Source organism: Xiphias gladius, chromosome 18 (genome assembly GCF_016859285.1).
Source record: "Xiphias gladius isolate SHS-SW01 ecotype Sanya breed wild chromosome 18, ASM1685928v1, whole genome shotgun sequence".
Classification (NCBI taxonomy): Eukaryota; Metazoa; Chordata; class Actinopteri; order Istiophoriformes; family Xiphiidae; genus Xiphias; species Xiphias gladius.
Genome location: NC_053417.1, coordinates 25342151 through 25365777, shown reverse-complemented (window position 1 = coordinate 25365777; position 23627 = coordinate 25342151). Strand labels below are relative to the sequence as shown.

General features: G+C 43.8%; 1 protein-coding gene across 1 annotated transcript in view; it reads right to left on the bottom strand.

Moving 5' to 3' along the window:
- plekhg5b (pleckstrin homology domain containing, family G (with RhoGef domain) member 5b) overlaps positions 1–21902 on the bottom strand; it is a 78109-nt gene extending 56207 nt beyond the window's left edge. Inside the window, exon 1 of the mRNA XM_040152770.1 lies at positions 21026–21902. Coding sequence (XP_040008704.1) covers positions 21026–21107 — 82 coding nt within the window. The 5' untranslated portion in view covers positions 21108–21902. The remainder of the gene's footprint in view (positions 1–21025) is intronic.
- Positions 21903–23627: the final 1725 nt, after the last annotated feature.

Here is a 23627-nt window from a genome sequence, read left to right as displayed (position 1 = left end):
ACAATAACAAATCACCATTGTCAAATAAACCTCTAAAATCTACTTGACTAGTTGGCCAATGCTGCTCTGAGGGTATGATAAAAGGCAGTGTTTACATCTCCATCTTCTACATGTACACACACGATAAAGATATCATAACAAAGAGCCTGACCGCACCAATATTTATATGTCTGTCTAATGAGAAAAACAGAGTATACATGTAGGAAGGAGAAAGTAAGAGTAGGGGAGGGAAGCAGAGAGAGCTGGAGGGGGGAGGGACAGATGGAGGAGGTGCTTGTTGCAAAAAGTCTCCAGTTTTCAGGCATGACAGGACTTTGTACTAAACCTTTCCGGAAAGCTCAGATAACCTGTTCGTTGTCATGTCCCATCTCCCTATTTGGCCGAGCCATTAATGAAATATCATCACAAAATCATCGGTAATGGAGGCGGGGCGCTGCTAGAGAAGTGAAGTTACTTCGCGGCCGAACTTTAACGGCCAACTTCAAACGATAAATGTGTCACCGTCAAAAGGGATCATGAAACAGCCGAGGCCTGCTCTGTGCTGGCTGTACAGAGACGAGTTACTTTGAGCCATCCGCTTTGGCCACGGCTGCACTCGCAGGTCAAGGGTGCTTGTAGCGAAGAGGGAAAAACAGCGTAATTGGTGCCTGCCACAGGGAGCACGGCTTCCCCACTGGGGAGGAGAGGAGAGGCCTGTCTACGGTGAATTTGCTCATTAGGAGTAAAAACAAGACTCTACAGCCGTGACGGCGGACGTGCGAGACCGCATGTAGGCATAGTGGTGCTTTAAACTTAACGCCGATGTCAGCGTGCTAGCATGCTCACAATTACAATGTTAACACGGTGATGGGAAGCAACTAATGGTAACGTTTACCATGTTCTTAGATAGGTAGCAGAGTGAACTCTACACACCCATACCCTGGTTCATCCAGGTGATGCCTGACATGCAATGGTTTGAATGAGTTGTCGTCCTACTACATCTGAAGGCAAGAGTGTTTATACCCGCTTCCAATGGCTAACTTATATATGAAAGGGGGTCTCTCCTAGTGAACCCGCAAATAATCATCACCCGACTGCAGTTCTTCTCAGCTCTACAGAGCATTTTAGCATCTTTCAGCTCATTGTTTTGGTTTTTCTGGCCCACAACTTTACTCATGTGGTTCAGTCTCGCCGCTCAAGCCATCATTTTAGCTGCTGCATTTTTTCTTTTGTATTTTATCCAAATACAAAAACTACTTTAATATTTGCCTCTCATTCATTCTCACACACACACACACACACACACACACACACACACACACACACACACACACCAATGGCAGTGATCTACCATGCAAGGCACTGGCCTGACCATCAGGAGCCATTTAGGGTTCCGCATTTAGATCTAGAGCTGAAACAACTACTCGATTAATCAACCGACAGAAAATTCATAGCTGACTATCTTGATAAGCAAATAATTGTTTAAGCAATTTTGGTAACGTTTGATTTAACGGCTCCTTCATTTCCTAATGATTTCTTGCAAGTTCCCTGGAAAGAACCATGTAGTCTGGTCATAATTATTGCTGAGACTGTCATTTTAGTTAGTTTAATTAGTTGTGTTGAATTTTTTATTTACTTCCAGATGAATTTCCCTGACAGAAATTGCCCCATTTGAACCTAAGTGAATATTTATTACTCATTCATTTATTTATTACCGGTGACATTATTCTTCATTTACGCTGAGCTGTGGTCTTCAAGCTTTCAGAGAAACAGAAAAAAAATGGTGGTTTGCATTATTTTACTTGTTTGTAAATTCCAGTTTATTTCCAGATCAAATCAAAGAAGTTTGCTGGAAAGGACCATGTACTTTGGTGCTGATTACTGGTAAAATAAAAAATCGTGGATCAAGAAAAGGCTGTTTTCTTTTTTCTTTGTAAAATGCAAACCGCCCATATATCTTTTGCATGCAATTGCGTTGGGTCAGTGTATGTAATTGAATGTTTCCCCGTGATACATTTTTCATGTGTGTCTATGTAGATGCATTTTTTTCCTTCCAGATGCAGACTAATTGTGCCCCCTCTTATCTGTGGACGCGTCTGGCCAACAATGGGCGCAGTGTTCGCTCCCTGTTCATTCAAGAGAAAAATTCATGAAGAGGGGTCTGTTAAAAAACGCTGCCACAACATAAAACTTGACAAGCTTGTTGTGCAAATGGGGCAGTGAAGGCACCACAAATGAGCGTGACTATGAGAGTTAGGTTACATGTTACTTCTCGTTCGTTTGAACTAACTAAGCCATAACCTGAAATCCACTCTATCCCCCATCTGCGCTAAACTTTAGCCTCTCCACGACTCCTTAACCATTACGTCTTACGTCCTCTTTCTCACTACTTGACCATCTTGTTTTATTGTAAAATCATTCTCATATCTGGTGAGCCTCCATCTTCTCTCCTACTTGCTCATATCTTGCTGACTCTCCCGCTTTCTCTCTCTGATGAACTGGAATTCCTGAACTCAGCACTGCTGATTAAGCCAAAAGCAAACACAAGCACACACTATACACGAACACACGTGATAGCGGACAATGAGCTCGCACACTAAAGAGACAGCGGAGCATCCAATCTACTCAGCTCTCTGCTGGCTTGCTCGCCGCAGAGAGACACTGCCTGGGGCAAAGACCCGTCAGGCACCCATAAATAAGCCAGAGCAGCGAGGGGGAAGCTCGAAATGATGCACACTTGAGCGAGCCAGATGTACTAAGCATTCCCACTCGTCGGACTCCAAATCCTCATTTTGTAACCATGAACGCAATTTCCAAGTGTCAAAGCTTTGTGTGTGCTCGCTAAAAGGCGAATGTAAAAGCATTCTGGCGCTGAAATACTGATCACCTTGTTGATTGGGGAAAAATTAATCAAGTCATTTAAGTGTAAATTTATCAAGCGAAAAGAAAATGTTGCTTCCACCTTTTCAAATGTGAGGATTTGTGATTTTCTGTTTTATGTCATCAGAAATGGAATACCTTCACATTTTTGGACTGCCTGTCACACAAAAACAAGCCATTTGAAGACTCCACCTCGGGCTCTCGGAAGTTATGATATGTATTTTCACAATTTTCCTTAATGTTTCATAAGTTGCAGCCCTCAAGGATCCAGTGGCTGGATGCAGGTTGTGGCTATGACAGATAAAGAAAAGCACAATACACACGTTTATGTGTCACCGATTCCTGTGTCCTAAAAAAAATTATTTTCCAAGGTAAGGTTTGCCAAGAACGCATGCCCGTTTCTTTTAAAACAACGGCCCATTTGGTTTAATATCCATACTGGCACAGCGAATATCCATATAACTGTAATGCCACTGGCTTAGGCCACTCGAACATCTGGGATAACATCCCACTCGCTCGCAAGATGAACGCCCGTTAGCCAAACTCCTCTGCCAAAGAGTGATCGTCCAATCACAGCTTAGCAACCGTACCGAGGTAGCGCTGGCCTGTCAAGCTGTTGCATAGTGCTGCAACAGAGTTTACGGTAACGTTAGCGACTCTGTCCTGCTCTGCATCGGATTGGGGGAAGTTTACGCAAAAAGACTTTGTCAAACTCTTCTGTCTGTCAACAAATCGCCAACTATTTTGACAACTGATTAATAGTCTCGGCAAAAATGCCAAATATTCACTCGTTCCAGGATCACGTTTGTGAAATTTTGCTGCTTATCTTCTTTTTATCTGAAAAAAAATTAAATAGCTTTGGATTTTACACAGTTTTTCTGACCAAAAGGAGGCCATTTGAGGAGATTTTAGAAAATTGCGATGGGCACATTTCACCCTTTTTCTGACATTTTCTAGACCAAACGATGAATTAATTTATTGAGAAAATAATCTGCAGAGTAATCAATAATGGAAATAACTTGTTAGTTGCAGCTCTTGTTGTCATTTAAGCAAAGTCGACTGTAGTCAAGGACCCAGTGTTACAGAAATATTTTAGTTCTAAAAGCTAAAGATTTACACACTTATGGCCCAAGATGCAATATTGAAACACCAGCACGTCACAGTTCAGTAGTCATACTCTTCATCATGGCCCAATCAGAGCGGGGTGAGCTTATTTATTTATCTATTTATTTTAAAATTTGCTTAGGCTTCAACTCCTCTCTTCATTTTCACATAATGTTTGTGAGAGCCCTCTACACCCTCCACGCCACCTCGCCCCCGTATGCGATGTAACATACACCACCTCCTTGCCAGGGGATGGTTATGAAAGGACTCCCGGGACGTGAACACAGATGGCAGGCAGGCGGATGGCACGCGGACAGGGAAAGCTGGCGAAGAGATAGCCATATCAGCACATGCAGGGTAGCAGAGAGACAGGAAAGTTAGCGCGCAGAAAAATGTGGAACGAGTAGACGAGAAGGTGGGGAAGCCGCGCGGGAAAGAAAGGCGAGTGGGGATGGTTGGCGTATCAGCATGGTCTGGTTGACAGATGGACAGATCTATAAGCCTGAGCACGAAGGGAGCCAAAACAATACTTTTGTGGAATTTGATTTAAAACTTTTGCTGTGTAAAACAAGCTGTGTGCACAGTCATTTGTCACAAGTCAGCATGTGTTTGTCAAAACCTCAAATTCAAGATAAATTGATGAATCCTAACAATATGATTTCTGTAGATACAAATGAAGAAAAATGTAATATTAGGGGGGAGTTTTTGATTCAACTGAACTGTCACTTGTCCAGATCTAAAGATGGTTTACAGCTGTTTATTTAACTAATTACTTAGTTGCTTAGTTTTACAGTTTTTAAACATTTCTATTATTCTATTTTGGTTTATTTCTAACTTATTTTGATAACGGCTGAAAGGATTAGTCCACGATGATGAAGATGAGTCGATCAACGGGAAATCAGTTAATGGAAATTATGCGCTTGATTATTTCTTGGCCAAGAGCGCACGAGAAAAGTCCTTGCGCAAAGCTAAGCTAACCAGCTTCATACTGAACAGACGGATATGAGACTGATATCAATCTTTTAATCAAACTCTCAGCATGAGAATTAACATAAGCGCGTTTCCCAGAATGTTTAACTATTCCCTTAAAAGGCTGTCAGACGGGATTAGACACAGCAGCTAGCGAGACAGGTGATTTGCTCTGCTCTGTGTCAACAGTTTGTTCAGTCCAACATAACAAACCGGGGAAAATTTTAGTCGCAAAAGTTTAATGACAGAACACAGAAGTTTGTGTTTATGTTATTCCGTGCTTACTGGAAAAGTTGGTTAATGTGTCACACACACACACACACACACACACACACACACACACACACACACACACACACACACCTATTTATATCTAACGTTAGAATTCAAAAATGATGGACAAGGACGATGACTTAAAAAGTTGAGTTCAGCGAATCAGGAACCAAACATTTACAACTGAAACTCGACAGTCTTCCACCACAGGTGTATGAGCCCGGCGAGCGGACGTAAAAACACGAGCAGGTTGCAGCTGTTTCTAATGCCGAGGGTTCAGTGGCGGCGGGGGCATGACGCAGCCCTCCTGCTTATAATGTTGTTTTACCCACACGGTGGTAAAAAAAAAAAAAAAAAAAAAAAATCACACACATGTGCATCGCACACTCCCTTACCCCCCCCCCCCCCCTTCCGTCCATCTTCCCCCCTCCACCACCACATCTGAGCAAACCCATGATCTCCACGTATAAAACTCAAAGCCACAGAACAACAAGTGTAAACTGTTCCAGAGCTGGACGGAGGAGCAGTCACAACAATTTTCAATTTACAAGATGGAAAAAAAATAAATAATAATAATAATAATATCTGATTCGCTCTGCTGACTCATTCTGGGATTATATAATGACAGTGACGGTTGAAAGAAAACACAGCTTTCTCCAGCCTCTCCATGCATACTTGAGGTCGACATGACTGTTAAATCGTTAAGGTAGAGTATTAGCTGAAAACTCAATACCCTGTCACCATATTTAAGAGGGGTCATGAGGGGATTACTGCATAACTCGAATTTCTTAGGGCATTTATGTCAGAAAGTACAGTAATTGGTCAAGTACAAGTTATTATTATATAATGCCGCGGCCTTTTGTGTCAGGCTGTTCTTTTTATGGGCTTTATTGCTGCTAAATTCCGAGTAACATAAAGGTATGTGCTGCTGTTACCGGAACCCGTGGCTGGGTATGACCTGAGGAATGCCAGTGTGGACTTGGTACACTGGGGATGTTTTAGACCCGCCGCGTGAACGTAGCGCACAGCAGGAAAGGTAGTGAATGATTGAGACCCAAAATTAGAACTCAACAAACAAACCTAACTTTGTTTATGTCAGTCAACTGAACAAAAGCTTTCCTCAAATAACTTTTTTTTTTTTTTTTTTAATTTAACTTACAGTATATTGTTATTTTACCTTCAGCACCTCATACAATGCAGTACATTTTGAATCACTTTCACATTTTTGACATCATTTTTTCTTTATTGAATTTCCAGCTGCGTTGACATTTATCCTGTTTTAAGTACATTAAAAATGTATATTCCAAAAAAAAAAAAATCAAATGAAATGGGAGGGGGGCTATATTTAGGTATGTGATCTAGGTACCTGGTGAGGGAGCGGGAAAAGAAAGGGAAAATATATAAATGGCTCGCGTGTGAATACTTTGAAAGAGTATGAAATACCATAAATAATCTTATTGCATTAACAGGGCATTACCTCATTAAAAACCTAGATTTTTGGAGCTTTAATGCAAATTTGATTTGCTCCATCTCAATATTTATTTTTTGAAAGAGAGCTTAATAGGTTAAGAGGATTTCCCCCCCTCCCCTGTTTTCTCTAATTTTCTACCCTCTAATCTCCTTCCTTCCCAGAACACTGTGACAAAAAGTAAAAACTCACACATTTACGTTGAACCCTCCTTTACAAGATCCCCACTCTGATCAAAAGCATTAAGGACACAAATACAACAGCCAGAGCCATAACTTGAAAAGAAAGCAGAGAAAATTACTCAACTCATTGATTCAAGCAATTCAAGCCATTCCTCATGAAAAAATGGCAAACATTTTTGTCCATTCTGGTGGCTGTGGAGTACCCTTTAAATACAAAATATAACAATATAATAATAATAACCCATATTATCGCTGTGTAAAGATTCCCTTTTCCCTTTCAGCAGCTCAATGGGAAAAATAGCTGGCTCTTTAGCTGCTAAATGCTAAACCATTTTTATCAGCTAGTTGCTAGCTTTGTCTGTCGTCCAGTGGTGGGTAGGTAAGAACTTTAAAAAGTTCTGTACGCTTTCGGTGGAAAGTTTTTTCCGGGCTGCAAAACCAAAACAATGAGCTGAAAGACGCTAAACTGGTCCTCACAGGCTGTTTAAACATATATAGATTCAAAAAGCTGAGACAGCGATGGCTGCGGGTCACTGTGAATGAGAGCTGGCTTTGCTGCCCTACACCCCGCGCTGAGATTTAAAAAAAAAAAAACTACACTACAGGGGAAATTAAGAAAGGCTCAACTTTATGCAAATATCTTCTGACACCGTGCGAGTAACAGCCCACGAGAGCCAGTTGCCGTCATCTTGATTCCTGCGGAAACAGAAACACGGAGCTTTCTACTCCACTCCACTAAGCGAAGGAACTTTAAACTTTTTAAAGTTTTAACAAAAATGGAGGAGAAGCCGCTTGCCGTGGTCCCCCGCTTCCCAATTCTCCTTGATGTGTCTTTAACGACTTCCCGGGACCTAAAAAAGGAACAACAATGCGTGGAAATAAAACCTCCGACACTGTTCCCGTGCGTCTGGCGGTGGCAGATAGATCGGACAACAACTGTCCGGTCAGAGCCCGCACATCCACAGCACATCCCCAGAGCTACAGATTCATGAGAGGCCAGATATCGCCAACTGCTTTGTGTCCGTATGTGTGAATGCACTGTTAGAGCTGAGTGTGTTGGCTGAACAATGTAAGTACAGATGCCGATTCTCTGAGTCTTGTTCTTTGCTTCACAAGGAAACGTACAAATTTGAAATTTTTACCTGCAGCACATAAATACCAAAGCTTCATATGGCAAATGGACTGCACTTAATTCAGCACTTTTCTATCTTAACAGGCAAAGCACTTCACAATTTGCCTCTCATTCACCCATGCTCACACATACTCACACACAGATGGCAGCAGAGCTGCCCACCGCGAGCAGATCAGGTTTCAGTGTCTTGCTCAAGGACGCTCTGACATGATGGGACAGGAGGAGCCGGGGATCCAGCCGCCAACTCTACAGTTGGCGGACGATCCGCTCTACCTCCTGAGTGTCACAAGACGTGGAATGTGGTAGGTGAGTTGTGACTGGGAAAGGAAAAGTGTTTTGGGGCTGATTTATTATAAGGAATCAAAGGGACTACTTTCTGCTCTGTTCTATTTCGAAGAAAGGGACTGCTCTTAAAGCTGAGAAGCTCAAAGGGCTGAGTGCTCCAGCACAGTTGGGAAATGTTTTCAGTAGAAGCTTGGGGCTTAATTACAGAGATGGTGAAAAGGTAAGGATCAAAGCCTCACTGCTCCCTCTGTGGTATTCCTCCCTTCAGCCCGTGCCAAACAGGTCTGCCTCAGCAGGCACCGTCCTTAAGCTGACCAGAAAGTAGCTGGATTTCCAAGAGGCTGGCTGGCAGAGGGGAGAGGATGAAGAGCATTCCTCGCCAGCCCTGTGTTATCACTTCCCCTTCAGAATTGGAATGAATCGGGTGGCACAGCGGAAAGCAAGTGCCCCTGTGCCACGTCAAAAAAAAAAAAAAAAAAAAGCACACAGGAGACAGGGAAGCATTTCAGTTCAGCTATGCACTTCTTCAGTGGTAAATATTTCGTCTGTGGAGCTGGTCTCATCCGCTCTTTCCCACTCATCTCACTCATGTGAGGCTGTCTTCATGCCAGGTCACTGAGCGCTTGCCAAGGAAGAACAGAGCAATGGAAAAAAAAAAAAAAAAAGCCTTTCCATGAGGGGGCTGAATCCTTAGCGTCAAAATGCAAGTGAACCAGATCATCTGCTTGCAGAAAAGTTACATATAACAATGTGAGGTAATGTCTGATCCGTGTTAAATGTCACACGGAATCGCCCGTCGACGTGTTAGACGAATGTGGGCAGCGCCGAAAGGGCAGGGCCCGAAAAGACGCTGTCCGTGGCAGTTTTTAGTCTCAAAACGCGATCGAGCATTCCTGAGGACGATCGAGATCACGATGAGCGACACTAGCCACTGTTGTGTGTTGGGTTTTCATCTGACGAAACTTGTGAAAAAGAAGAATGTGGATGAGGTCAATTTTTAATTGTTATCCTCATTGTGTTCTAACAGCGCCGGTGTTAGCATGCGTGTGGAGGTGAACAGCTCGCGATTTTTATTTCAACGATCCAATAGCGACGCTTAAAATTCCAAGAACGGTCTTTTTATTTGCGCAGTGTTGCTCACTTGCTGGATGTAAGGGAAAAAATGTAAAGGAAATGTAAGATCCCTGGATAAATTCTGAGAGGTGCTTTAAGCAACTTTGGGGTTTTATCTGATTTGACTGAATCGTAGAAGAGAACCGAACCTAACTGAAACTATCCGATTCTGGTCTTCATAAATCTAAGTCAAATCGAACCGGGAGATCAGCGTCAATACTAAAAGGTACCATAACTCACATTTTAATGCAAGTATTTTACATATATTGTGTTATTGTTATTTCATAACAGAAAAATAAGGTAGAAATTCCAGTCAGACATACATGGAAGGTCTAAATGCGACTGTAATTAAAACTATTTTTGTAAGAAACACGATTTTGTTCATTCAGGAAAAAAACGCCATGTGCATTTCTGATTTAATTATAGATTTTACGATTTGTTTTTTCGAAATTGTTTTTGATTTTTTGTAATAAACCTTTGACATGTGGTATGTGGCATCTGAGGCATTGCAAATAATCAAAATTAAAATGGATGGACAAACACACACACACACACATACAGACACACACACACACACACAAATGTAAATCCACCACTTAGTCAGGATGTTCACCTCGTTCCCCGGCTTACCACACAGATCATGGATGACGTCCAGAGATGACGACCAGGAGTAGCGCTCCATTCCCACTTGAGTGAGACAGGGCGGCAGTGCCTCCAGCTCATACGCGCCGCGTTTCTTCCAGTACAGGAACATTGTCACTTCTTCTACCAGCTAATGCTAAATATCAATGAATGTAGCTTCACTGTTCAGACCATTGCCTTAAAACCAGTGTTTGGATCTGACTCGTCCCGCAGCGCCACTTGTTGAACCGATACACCCAACCAGCCCCTGACCCTCCAAGAGCTTCTGCAGACAACCAGAACACTCCTCTCATCTACCATCTTTATAATGTACAACTTGCCAGCCCAGCTCAACTCTAAACTCTGCCAAGTGCCAATATGTTTATTCAAAATCTCCACCTGCACAATTACCTCATCCAGCTAAACCACAAAACACTTTGAACTTTCTGCTCAAGTCTGATTTCAAACAGATTTCCCTCAAGCACAATCCCCTCACATCTCCAGGGGAACATATTATTGATTCTAAACCTGGAATAAGCGTTACCGCTGCCATCCAGCTTTTAACAGGCAAGACTTAAGTAGGAAACAACTGCTATCATTGACCACACTTCTGTCCAAAAAGCAAAGACTAATGTCAACATGTCTCTGAACCTTCCTTTCGATGCCTCTTCCTGCTGATTCTGTAGAATTTCTAGTCCTCCACTAATCATTCACTTGAAAGCCACCCACCAAGAGCTGTCAAGCACCAAACGCTGCCCTCTTCTAATCCATTTAACTGAGCTATTCCTGACTAAATTACAGATGTCCAACTGCTAAAAGGTGTTGCAAACTTCTCCTCAGCAGCCAGTAAAATATCCTCCGCTGTTGCCTTCCCTGAAACTCAATTTCATCCGTGACAACTTTTCTCAAACTGTACAAAAGTTGTGTGTGTGGAAAGCTGCTCATGTTAAAGCCCTGTGTAGGATCTCCTGGTGATAGGGGGGCTTTCTGCCCACTCCATCAGACAAGTGTTGTATTCATGCAGAGGTGAGTTGCATGCTGGGACGGGCAATCTGGGCCAATGGCTTTTGGACTGGGTGACACAAAGATCTCTTTTAAACCTCCTCCTACATCCAGAGTGAACTTTCTTTATGTTTTGCGCAAACTGTAAAAGGCTGACATTTTTCCGCATTAATTAGTGCCCGCGCCTTTTATGTCGCCCGAAAGATTTATTCCTTTTTATGAATGCACCAACTCTGTGGCGAATTAGCTCAGTTATTTCTGTGGAGGTACAATGCAGACATTGGCCTCTTGGAGATAAGAAATCCCAAATGAGCAAAAGGAATCCCACAATAACATGCTTAACCGAGACAATGCTTTCCACTTGTCTAATATCTTTGATAAACAGCTGAAGGGTTAAAACAACATGCAGTTAGATATCGCAAGCCAGTGTTTCTTAAAGGCTGATGCACTGCTATTATGCATCTAAAATGGGAGAAGAAATACTGTGAGAATGTACTGTGCCGGCTAGGGGAAGGGAGGGACGTTGTCACACACAACGACCCACATGTCCAATTTTGGGATAAGAAATTAGAGGGTAGGATGGGAGCCGGTTTGTTGCTCAGCTCTGGGCTTTGCAGACATATGGTAATAATCTGAAGCAGCTTTGAGCACGCGGCTTCCCTTTTAATGAAGAGAGCAGTCGTGCAGCATGAGAACTGGGCTGCAAATACAAGGGCCAATTTCCACCTACTGCAGAAACAAAGAGGGAAGCAGGGGAGGTATCAGACGGCCTCGCTTTCATCATCATCGATCAGATCACCCCTTAATAAAAAACATGCTTTTTTTAGCCCTGGCAAAGCCAGAAAGTACCTTCTCCATTATGGTACAACTTGTATTCAAATGCATTTTGATCTACTCAATTCAATTTTATTTATATAGCACCAAATCATAACAGAGGTTATCCCAGGGCACTTTTTATACAGAGCAGGTCTAGACCGTACTCTTTATCTGATCTGATCTCAGACAAGAAATACTCAGGTTATGAAAAAGTCTTGTTACATTAATTTAGGAATGGACATGAGCCCTTCAATAGCAAATGACTCTGGCAGCTGAGCGATGACACAGGGTGCATTTTCTGGCATGGTTTAGATCCAGTCATCCGCTAGAGAGCCAAAGCCTAATGACAACCAGGATGTCGGTGAATCTACTTTTTCCATCAGCAGGACATAGGCTATTCCAGGTACAGAGCTCTGATGCTTATCAAGTTTTACTTTTTTCTCCCCTTAAAGGAGCACTCCAGCAATTCTTTATTGCACTCTTTTTAAAGTTGGGGGACTTGTGAGAGACAGATTTAACTAACCCCTACTGACCCCTAAACGCCCTCATCTTTCAAACCCCACACCCCCGGTTTGTAGCACAAGCTTCCTACTAAAATCTTGAAGTTGCAAGCCAAAGCTGAGGTGACCCTGATCACAGTTTAACACTGGAAAGCTCCTCCAGAGTCACAGAGGACATTATGCAACTGTTTTTACGGTCATCATAATGGGTAAACTGAAGTTTGTATGTAAAATGGGTGGAGTACCCCTTTAAATGACTGTCACAAAATATTTGTAATCACACCTGCATTGGACGCTCTTATCCACCTAAAAATTAAATGGCTGACAATGCAGCATCATGCACAGCTGCTTTAGACGTCAATCATTTTGATCATCACATCAGATAACAGCGTTAACGTTTTCCAAATGAGGCATCCAGTAGTTTAGGGCAAACATCCTCTCAATATCAATGCTGAGATTCAAAGCATCTCTCTCTCTTCTCAAGCTCTCAACATTCACAAAGTTATTCAGACACTTTGACACATTTTGTTATGGTGCAGCCTTTAGCAGCGTTTACAGCCTCGAGTCTTCTCGGTAATGACGTGACAAGCTTTGCACACCAGGATTTGGTGATTTTCTGACACTCTTCTCTGCAGATCCCCTCTAGCTCTATCAGATTGGACGGGAACCAACGGTGGACAGCCATTTTCAGGTCTCTCCAGAGATGTTCGCTTGGGTTCAAGTCAGGGCTGTGGCTGGGCCACTCACAGACATCCACAGAGTTGTCCCTGACCCGTCTCCCTTTCCATGCCGCTGAAAAACGCCCCCAAAGCGTGATGCTGCCACCAGCATGCTTCAGCAATGGTATGGTACTGGGCGGGTCAAGAGCTGTGCCTGGTTTCCTCCAGACATGATGCTTAGAATTGAAGCCAAACAGTTCGATCATGGTTTCATCCGCCCAGAGAATCATGTTTGTCGCAGTCTCTGAGACCTTTAGGTGCTTTTTTGCCAACCCCAAGCGACTTTCATGTGTCTCTCACTGAGGAGAGGCTTCCGTCTGGCCACTCTGCCATAAGGCCCAGATCGGTGGAGTGCCGCAGTGATGGTTGTCCTTCTGGAATCTTCTCCCATCTCCACACGGGATCTCTGGAGCTCAGCCAGAGTGACCATCGGGTTCTTGGTCACTTCTCCTACCAAGGCCCTTCTCCCACGATTGCTCAGTTTGACCGGGCAGCCAGCTCCAGGAAGAGTCCTTGTTGTTCCAGACTTCGTCCATTTAAGAAATTTGGAGGCCACTGTGCTCTTGGGAACCTTCGGTGCAGCAGAATTTTTCGTAGCCTTCCTCAGATCTGTGCCTCGACAGCATCCTGTCCCTTAGCTCTGCAGGCAGTTCCTTCGACCCCATGGCTTGGATTTTGCTCTGATATGCATTGCCAGCTGTGAGACCTTATATAAACAGGTGTGTGCCTTTCCAAATCATGTCCAGTCATTTGAATCTACTACAGGTGGACTCTAATCAAAAGGTGTATAACAATCTCAAAGATGATCATGAGAAATGGGAGGCACCTGAACTAAATTTCATTCAATTTTATTTTTGAGCTTGATGAGGGAAAAAAATAATTGAAGTGATTTTAGCATAAGGCAGCAACATGACAAACTGTGAAGAAATTAATGGGGTCTGAATACTTCCTGAAAGCAGTGTATTTAAGGGTCAGACATAAGAGCAGTATTAATCTTCTCATCAAACTCTTGGCAAGAATATGCATTTTTCCTAAAATGTCCAACTATTCCTCTAATATAGCACAGTAAACACGCCTAAAATATTTGAAATTAAAAAAAACTTAGGACAAATGTATTTCCCACACTGTGAGTATCACAGTTATAAGTAATGTTGACTCAACACCCTCTAGATAGTTTTAGAGTGAGACAGAAACTGCAGGCAAAACCTCCTGGTGCGCCGAGCCTGACTGAGCTGGCTCCTCAAAAGAACTACACTCACTGAAGTATTAATGGTGTGTTGAGAAATGAGTGTGTGAGTGGCTGCAGTACGACAAGACTGTAAATTAGCCTGCTGGAGTGTGTGCGCTTTGGGGAAAAAAGTGTGAGAGCCAGGGTGTTGACAGAGGGAGTGCAGTTGAAGGCTTGTGCGTGCCCATGTGGAGGAGGTTTGGGGTTATATTTAGCAAGGTGGCCCATCAAACAGGCCGAGGTTAACCCTTCACCGCCAAACTAAGACTCGTTTCATAACTACTCTGTGCGAATCCTCCAAATGGAAAAAAAAAAAAAATCTACTGTAAAAGCTTCCAGTCAGACTGTCTGTGTCTGTATCTCGGATGAAGAGGATAATAAGTACAGCCTGTGCCCGATTTCTCATTCATCTGCTTAATTACCATCTTGCTGCTGACAAGACTAAGAGTCTGCAGCGATGCAAGCGGCTCAGAGAAGCTGTACTTGGGCACAGCAGTGCTTTGAGCTCAATGCTAATTTCAGCAAGCCAGCGTTTTGACAGTGGACATACTAACATGCTGATGTTTTGCAGGTATAATGTAGAAACTGAAATGATTTATCTATTAGTCAAGCAATTGAAAATTAATCGGCAAATATTTTGATAATTGATTAATCGCTTTAGTCATTTAGTAGCTACTCCCAGTGTCTCAAATGTGAGGAGATGCTGCTTTTCTCTTTCATATCTCTGTAAATTGAATATCTTTGAGCTCCGCACAATTTGTTAAACAAAACAAGAAGTTTGAAGTCACGGGGAGCTTTGGGAAATTTTGACTAGGGATGTGCCTCATGAGTCGATTAAACGTTGCTACCCTGGCGGGTCGGCACCAGCAATGCTGGTCGGTTAAACTGATTATTAATACATACTAATGTACAACACCAGTTAGCGGTTGCATCTAAGATGTTACGCAGCCGCTGGCCACAGGCTTGGACCCCCCCCAAATGTAATGTTTTGTGTTGTTGCTTCGCCCCAACGAGTCGAGTTGTCTAAATTTAAATTTCCGTTTAACCGACAGGGAAATTAATCGTTGGGAACATCCCTGATTATGACTGTAAAAAATTGTGATTTTTCACTATTTTCCAACATTTTATCGACCAAACTATTAATCGCTTAATCGAAAAAGTAATCGGCAGCTTAATCAATAATGAAAATATTCACTAGGTACAGCCCAACTATAATGTTTAATACCTGTTTGATGCCTATAGAGGGTTACTTTGCAAATGCAAAGTGATTTGGAGGCTGACGGGGATGTCAGTTTTGCATTTGCAGGTATTTGCAGTATTGGGCTAATTAAAATATTGACCTGATGGGGCTAGATAAAAGTTAAGGGACCCCCAAAGTTATTACAAGTAATCCTGAGGGGTCAGCCTCATGGTGGTGGATCATCCCGAATGTCTGTCTCCGAGATTTTCGTGGCAATCCATCAAATACATGAGATATTTCAGTCTGGACCAACCTACCTTGTACAGCCAAATGTGTGTAAGATGCAACTTCAGAAAATGAAGCGGCTTCTACCATTTTATCAACAGAGCTATTCCGATATCTTCCATTAATGACAGCCCAAGCCCTGATATATCAACCATCAGACCCTTGCTGCACCAGGAGGGTGTGCGGGACCATCCACGCCGAGTTTATTACTATGAGACATCATGTAATTTTACAGTCCATCCTTAAACCAGCAGTTCAGAGGGACACACAACCACCCTTCAGCTTGTTGATATGAATAATCCCATAATTGAAACAATCTGGTTAAAATTGCAGTGGGGGCTGCCGCCGAGAAGCCAATAACAGAGTCAACAGGAATCAAAAACACTTATTCTATAAAAGTACAGTTATTGTCGTGTGGAAGGCTGCAATATGCATAAACAGTCATTTATCCAGGGTGGAGGTTATAAGTGTGGAAGGACACGTTCGGAGATAAGCACTGGCTGTTACGTTTCTGGAGTTAAAGAACGTCTATGTGTGCGTTTGTACATGACCTTAACATAGCCCCTTTAATTAGCTGCTGCACAGTTTGAAGAGAAGCAGCTCGCTGTTGGTCCATACAATAGGATCATATTGATCATATTAGCTCCCTAAATGTGTCTGAAATTAGCTGATTGACGTGATCCAGGAATTTAAAAACCAAGCTTTAGTCCCAAAGTAAAGATCAAAACTGACCGATGAACGAATATACGAGCTCGTCCTAGGTAAAAGTAATTCTATATGCAAAGTAAATGAAGAGGCAGAGCAGGGCCCAGCAGTTTTCTCTCTCTCTCTCTGGTGATTCAAAACAGCAGAGTGGGACAAGGACAGAGAATACCCCCTCAGGTCAAAAAGCAGCACACTATCTGAAATATGAACTCTACAAGCATGCTGCGAAGCAATGTCCCACCAAAGTGACAATAAGAGCTACACAGAGCGCTGAGAACGAGGTTAAAGAAAAGCCGAGTTAAGATTAGTGGAACAGTATCCGCCTCTGTTCACCATCAGCCGCTTCCTAGTGTTCTGGGAGTCCTTTGTAAGAGAAGGGGACGAAGGGAGAAGATGCGTGAAAGAGGAGGGGAGAAAGAAAAATTGGCCTCCAGCTCTGAGCACCTTCCGGACAGTGACCTCATCCGTGACTGTAAACAGCAAAACCGGCGGCGTAGTGAAGCGCAGAGAGCCACGACACCCGTCGTGTAAGGCGATATTCACCTGTGCCGAGGGTCGGACGGGATCGATACCACTCTCGTATCCGTCCCTTAAAGCGTCTATAATCACTACCTTGCATCGGATTAGATCACATGACTAGAGAGGTCGTATAAATAAACCACAGAGAATAATCACCTGAGTCTGCAGTCTGCAGCTTCCCTTCAGCTCTATAGAGCCTTTTATGGGGTTTTCTTTTTCTTTTTTTTTTAAAGCTTACTGTTTTGGTTTTCTGGGCCCATAACTTGAGTTTTGTGGTTCATTCTCACCACTCTCATGGCATTGTTTTCGGCCGCAGCAGCCAGCTGTTTTTCAGTCAATAAACTGAGATGCTGAGTTTCTCATCCAACTATACCATTGCACCAAATTTTGCCGAGCACAACCAGACCCATCGTTCAGCGTATCACTGTTCAGATTTAGATCTGCTAGTGCTAGTGAATTTTTAAAAAAAAAAGGAACCGACAGAATTTGGGCCTGAAAGGAAAATTTCAAAAAGGTACCGTGAAATGTTTGAGATTGTAATTTTCTTGTTAGTGTTCCACAACTACTGCTTCCAAGAGGTTGACAGCCCGTCGAATGTTCAAATAGCAAGGGGTCAAGAATCTTAAGTTTGTTTTTGGTTTTTGTTCCCAATGCAGAAAAATGGTGATCTTATGGTTGTAAATGAAATGAAAGACTTTTTGTTCCATGTGACCTTTATGAACTCCCTGCTCTAGTGAAATACACATACAGGAAGAACAGTACAGAAATGATGATATACAAGAAAGGAAATTAATTCTGTCTGTCAGACACGAGGGAGGGGATCAAAGACTCACTGCCTGAGTGCTTGATTTGTTTTCCATTAAAGTCTGTAACACATATCACATTCAATCAGAGAAAAAGCAGGCTGCATTACACGGCTGGCCAGTATTTATTGTGGTGCAAGAAAAGGCAAATTTGCCGTCTCAAAAGCAGTTTTTAAGACCTAAAGTACAAGTACAATCGAAACTACCACCAGAGCCATGAAAAAGTTATTACTGAGCCTGGCATGTTAGCAACATCAAATGCAGAGCAGGCCTTCGTAAAACAAATAAACGTTGTCGTGCAAAAATATTAGGATGAGTTACAACGCTGCACATGAAGCTGGGATAAATATTCCTGAGCGGTTGGAGACAAAAGAGAAAAACAAAAGTAAGAGCAAACTATGACCCCGGCGCGCCATCAGGAAAAGGCAGAAATGCAAAGAGGGGAAAAGAGAAAGGAAATTACTGCCGGGAAAAAAAAATGGAACAATGGAAAGACAGTCTGAAGAAGGAAGTTTGAACTGTAACAAGCCACGAGCCAGACCAAAATCCCTAGCACACACACACACGCACACACACACACACACAGCATGGCACATGCACCCAGATTATACCAGTCTAGTCAGTGCGTTGCAGCAGAAAGACTAAACACTCCGAATATTCCCTCAGAGCTCCGCAGCTCTTTCACATTAAAACCCCCAACATTCTGCTAGAGAAAACCCTCTCGACTCAAAGTCCATTTACTCGCCGTTCTGGAGCTTTCGACTATAAATCACATGACCTTCATCAGCATATGGGGTTCGCCCAGTTGTCATGGAGTTGTAGGTGTTCAAATTTTGATTTCCCGAGCACTTTCTGCCGATGGGGATCGTACTGGTATGACCAAAAGCACCGGGGCACAAACATGAAGGCCTTTTACACATCAACAATTCTACCAAAACTCCATCTGCTGACGGAGATTGTGTGACATGAACAAAGGCTCCAGAGCAAGTTACTAAATGGACACTGTGGCGAGACTTTTTGTCAGCTGCTGTTTCCTTAATCAAGGACGAATTCTTAACTCCAGGCTTTTGTGCCAATGTGCACAAGAAGTCCTTAGAAAATTCACAAAAAAAAAAAAGATTTTAATTTAAGCATCCACAATTCCATGCCAACTGGGCAAACACCACGTACGGATGAAGATCGTGCGACACGATCAAAAACTCCAGAACAACTAATAAATGGGCCTTGCGGCGAGACTTTTTTTTTCCTCAGTTGCTCTTTGTAAGACCTGAATAAACTTTGAGCCTCAGCTTTAAAGCCAACACGGGTGAGAAATCCTTTACGTGCTGAAAAATCCCGCGGTTCGATCTAAAGCTCCGGAACAGCTACTAAATGGACCTGGTGATGAGACTGCTCTGTCAACTGCTGTGTCCGAGGTCAAGGATGAACTCTAGCCCACAGCTTTAAAGCCGTCAATGACAAGAAATCGTTCAAGTCCTTAGAAACACTGGAAATCTGAGCCTCTACAATTCGATCAGCTTCCAGCAGCTAGCACATGGACCTTGGGGCGAGACTTACAGCTGCAAACAGTAAACTGATGGTAGATCGGCAAAGGTTAAATTGGCAACTGTTCCGATTGGTTGATTAAATCATTTAAATCATTTTTAAGCAAAAAGAATAATAAAAATTCACTGCTTCCAGCTCCTTAAATGGGAGGATTTGCTGCTTTTTTTTTGTAAACTGAATATCTTTGTGTTTTGGACTGGTGGTCGGGCAAAAGAAGACATTTGAAGATGTCCCCTTTACTCTGGGAGACTGTGATGGACCTCCTTCAGTATTTTCAGACATTACATAGACTAAATAATTAATCAGCTGTTAAGAACTTAATCTGCACATTAACCGATAAGATAGATTCTAAATTGACTGGAACCCTTGTTAGATTACAGGCCACAATTTCACATCGTCGCTAATCCGCCAAATACCCGCAGTCAAATTTGTGTGTGAACGACAGATGATGCCTTTGATATTCAGATATATGAGTGCATCAAATGACCAAAGCAAAGTGTTGGGCTGTGAACTAAACAAAGGAAAACACACTCGTGAGAGCTTTGATTTAACCCAGAGCGTGGCGTGTCCCCCTTGCAGACGTCCCCATTTATGATGACTGACACTCTTAACACCACAGCAGTGAATCAATGAGTAAAGAGCTGAGATCTCTAGTCTGTGTTTGTGTTCTTCAGTTGTGGACAGAGACCAGACAAGACATCTGGTCCCGGATTAGACCAGTGTGTTTAAGACAGGCTTAAGACTCGGGTGGCCTGGAACACTGAGGGGTTCCAGATTCAACCAATTAACCAATTAAGGCCGCTAAACTTTAATTCGATGCTCACTTGACTTACTGTACGAACCCGTGAGCTGCCAGCGCCACATGCGTCACACATGTAATGCCTGCGAGAGGAGCTGAAAACCACTGGGTTTCGCTTCTGCGAAAAGTCTGGATCTGAAGCAGTTGGTTGACTGAATATTAATATTGATCCGAATATTAATTTGCAGCAAATCGTGATCGTTTCAAAGCAAAGATTCCCTGGTTCCAGCTTCTCAAATGTGAATATTTACTTCTTTACTTTTTTTCTCGGTCGTCTACGATTATAAACGCGTTACCTTTGGGGTTTTGGACAAAACCAACTATTTAAATACACGATGAGCATTTTTCACACTTTTCTGACTAAAGATGAATGGGTTAGTGAAAAATAAATAAATAAACAAGTCAGTTGCAGCCCTAGAGGAGACTAGGTCACTCTGATCTTAATTTTGAGCTGGGAGAGGGGAAGACAGGTAAGAAGGTCCGGGGGGAACATGCAGGAAACAGAGCGAGTTAGAGATTTAGTGGAGGCCATGTCTAACATCTGAGTGTATACGGGGTTTTCCCTTCATCAAGAGGAGAACCTCAGATCAGGGTGTGCTGTCCTCTCTGCCTCCAGCTGGGGCATCTGCTCAGGTCACTTGCCAAATCAAGCCATTAACTTTGATGACCTGGGGGGGGGCACGAAACAAAGATCTGGTGCCTGAGGATCAAAGCCCCTGAGAGCTCCTCTGTTCCCCTTCCCATCTGAGCTCTTAAAAAGGGAGAAACTCGAGGTGTTTCTCTCTTCCAGAACGAAGCACTCGGGTGACCGATTTCGAGATGCTGACTTATCCGACCAGCCTGCCCACGACGGGGGGCGGCGATGGTGGCGTGTGGACGAGGCTGGTCAGCGGCTTCACCTGGTGAATTCTTACTTACTGAGTCGCAGTCTGAGCCCAAGCCAGCTCCTTGGTGGCGATTTGTGCAGAACGGAATTCATGGTCCACTTGTTTGGCACCATCTATGCACGCAGTCCTTCTTGAAGAAAAAAAAAGAAGAAGAAATGTCCCCCCCCCACTGAGCCGACACCGGCTCCCTCGCAGGTCTGTCTGTCGGTGCTGCAGGCTCCGTGTCAGTCCCCCGGCTACGGTTTGACGACCGGTCCTTCCTCTATGGCTTTTTCATATTCTCTCTCATTTTCTGCCGTCGCCCTCCTCTCAGACGCAGCGCGCTCGGGCTGCGGGATCCGGTCGGCGGCGAGCACAAAGCTGCGGGGTGAGGGCACGGAAAAGATCGGCCAAAAAAACAAAAAGAAAAAGAAAAGAAAAGAAAAGAAAAGGGGGGGGGGGAAGCATCTCTCGGTTCCCAGGGCGAGAAGTTCACGCAGATCTTACGACCCCCGGGGCTACAGCTGCGAGTCGGATGCCGTGCTAAGCTGCAAATAACCTGTTGCTGGCGGCACACGGGCGAAGAAGAAAGCTCGACCTCCGGCGAACAGCGTCTGGTCACTGAAGCCCGGTCGGCGCAGGATCGGGATTAGGAGGAAATAATCCCCTCCGGGGCCTTCGGAGCGGCGGCTCCGTGGAGCGACTCGCGTCTGCCGACTTTGCACGGCGCGCCGCCGAAGTTGAAAGCACACGGTCCGCCGCTTCGTCTCGCCGCCTCTCCGACCGACCATCGGCTCCCCTCCATTCATTCAGACCGACCTGGATCCACAAAGACTGCAGTTTCTCTCGCTAGTGGCGCAGTGGCGCAGCTAGAGGCGCCAGAGGCACCGACAACACGTCCACCCCTCGGCACACAGACCAGAGGTGCAGTCGGCTCCTGTGTGAGTTCAAAAGGCAGGGGCGGATTACCGAGAGGGCCTACCGGGCACAGGCCCAGGGACCCGAGGGGTCGGGCCGGGGCCCCAGAGCGAAGTGACTGTTGAGATTTCTTGTTTGAAAGTCACGGAGCTCAGTTAAAAGACAGACAGCAACCGCAAAGAGGCACGAAACGCCTACAAAGAGACGCAAGACAAACAGATGGAGACACAAAATGGCCATTAAGAGACGAAATGACCATGAAGAGACGCAAAAAAGCAGACACAAAACGGCCATAAAGAGGTGAAAAATGACCATGAAAAGATGAAAAATTACCATAAAGAGACAAAATGACCATGAAGAGACGCAAAAAAACAGACACAAAACGGCCATAAAGAGGTGAAAAATGACCATGAAAAGATGAAAAATGACCATGAAGAGGCGAAATGACCATAGACACAAAATGACCATGAAGAGGCGAAATGACCATAGACACAAAATGACTAAAAAGAGATACAGGGCAACCATAAGGAGACACAAAACGGCCATAAAGAGATGAAAAATGACCATGAAAAGATGAAAAATGACCATGAAGAGACAAAATGACCATGAAGAGAGAAATGACCATAGACACAAAATGACTAAAAACAGACACAAAACGGCCATAAAGAGATGAAAAACGGCCATGAAGAGATGAAAAATGACCATGAAGAGACGCAAAATTACCATAAAGAGACAAAATGACCATAGACACAAAATGACTAAAAAGAGATACAGGGCAACCATAAGGAGACACAAAACGGCCATAAAGAGGTGAAAATGACAATGAAGAGAAAAAATTATCATAGAGACACAAAAAAACAGAAACAGACACGAAACGATCATAAAGAAACCAGAAACTACAAAGAGATGGAAAACGACTATAAAGAGACAAAAAATTACCACAGAGAGACACGAAACGACTACGAACGTCCTTTCTTAGTCGTTTCGTGTCTCTTTCAGTCTGGTGGTCGAAGGGGTGGGGGGCCTTTTACCCGTCTGTGCCCAGGGGCCCATGTTCTCATCGCCTGTCCATGCACTCAGGCGTCTGTACCGTCGATCTGAAAGTAGTCAAAAAGAGTGAACACATTATCCAACATACCCATCTCTGTTCATTCCGCTTTCAAGGGAGTGAGGTGACAGATAAAGCTAGAAATCTCTGTGACCCCAAAAAAAGCAGGCCATTGCCCTGGGCCCGAGACCCTGCTTAGTTAAACCTGTAGCTCAACCTGTCGAGCTTCCCGTCCTCGTGGGGCAAATAGCAGGTTCAATGGTGGAATACAAATCTCTCGAAGTCCACAGTAATTTTGTGAACGACGAGTCTTTGAATTCTCACGCAGGTAAACAGAAGCAGCCTCTCATCTGCAGCCGACGGCCGCTGATTCTGTCGACTGAAGCGACGACCGCCGCTAGCAGATTTTTATCAGTTTTAGCTATAGCGTAAGCTCGTGCTAACGCTAAATCTTTTTGAGTCGGTTGAAGGCACTTTCTCCTGCCAACGGTATGTTTTCATTTCAAAAGAGAGGAAAAGACTGTGGATGAGGATCCACCGATGTGTCTGACGGATGCAACGCACACCTAATGCAAGTTTGGCTGGAGCTGCTTGAGTGTAAACATCCCCAAACCAAAGCGGGGGCACTGCTATACAAGATCCACAAACGTTAATGCCTTTTCATGCATCCTGCTCTACCTGATCTTAG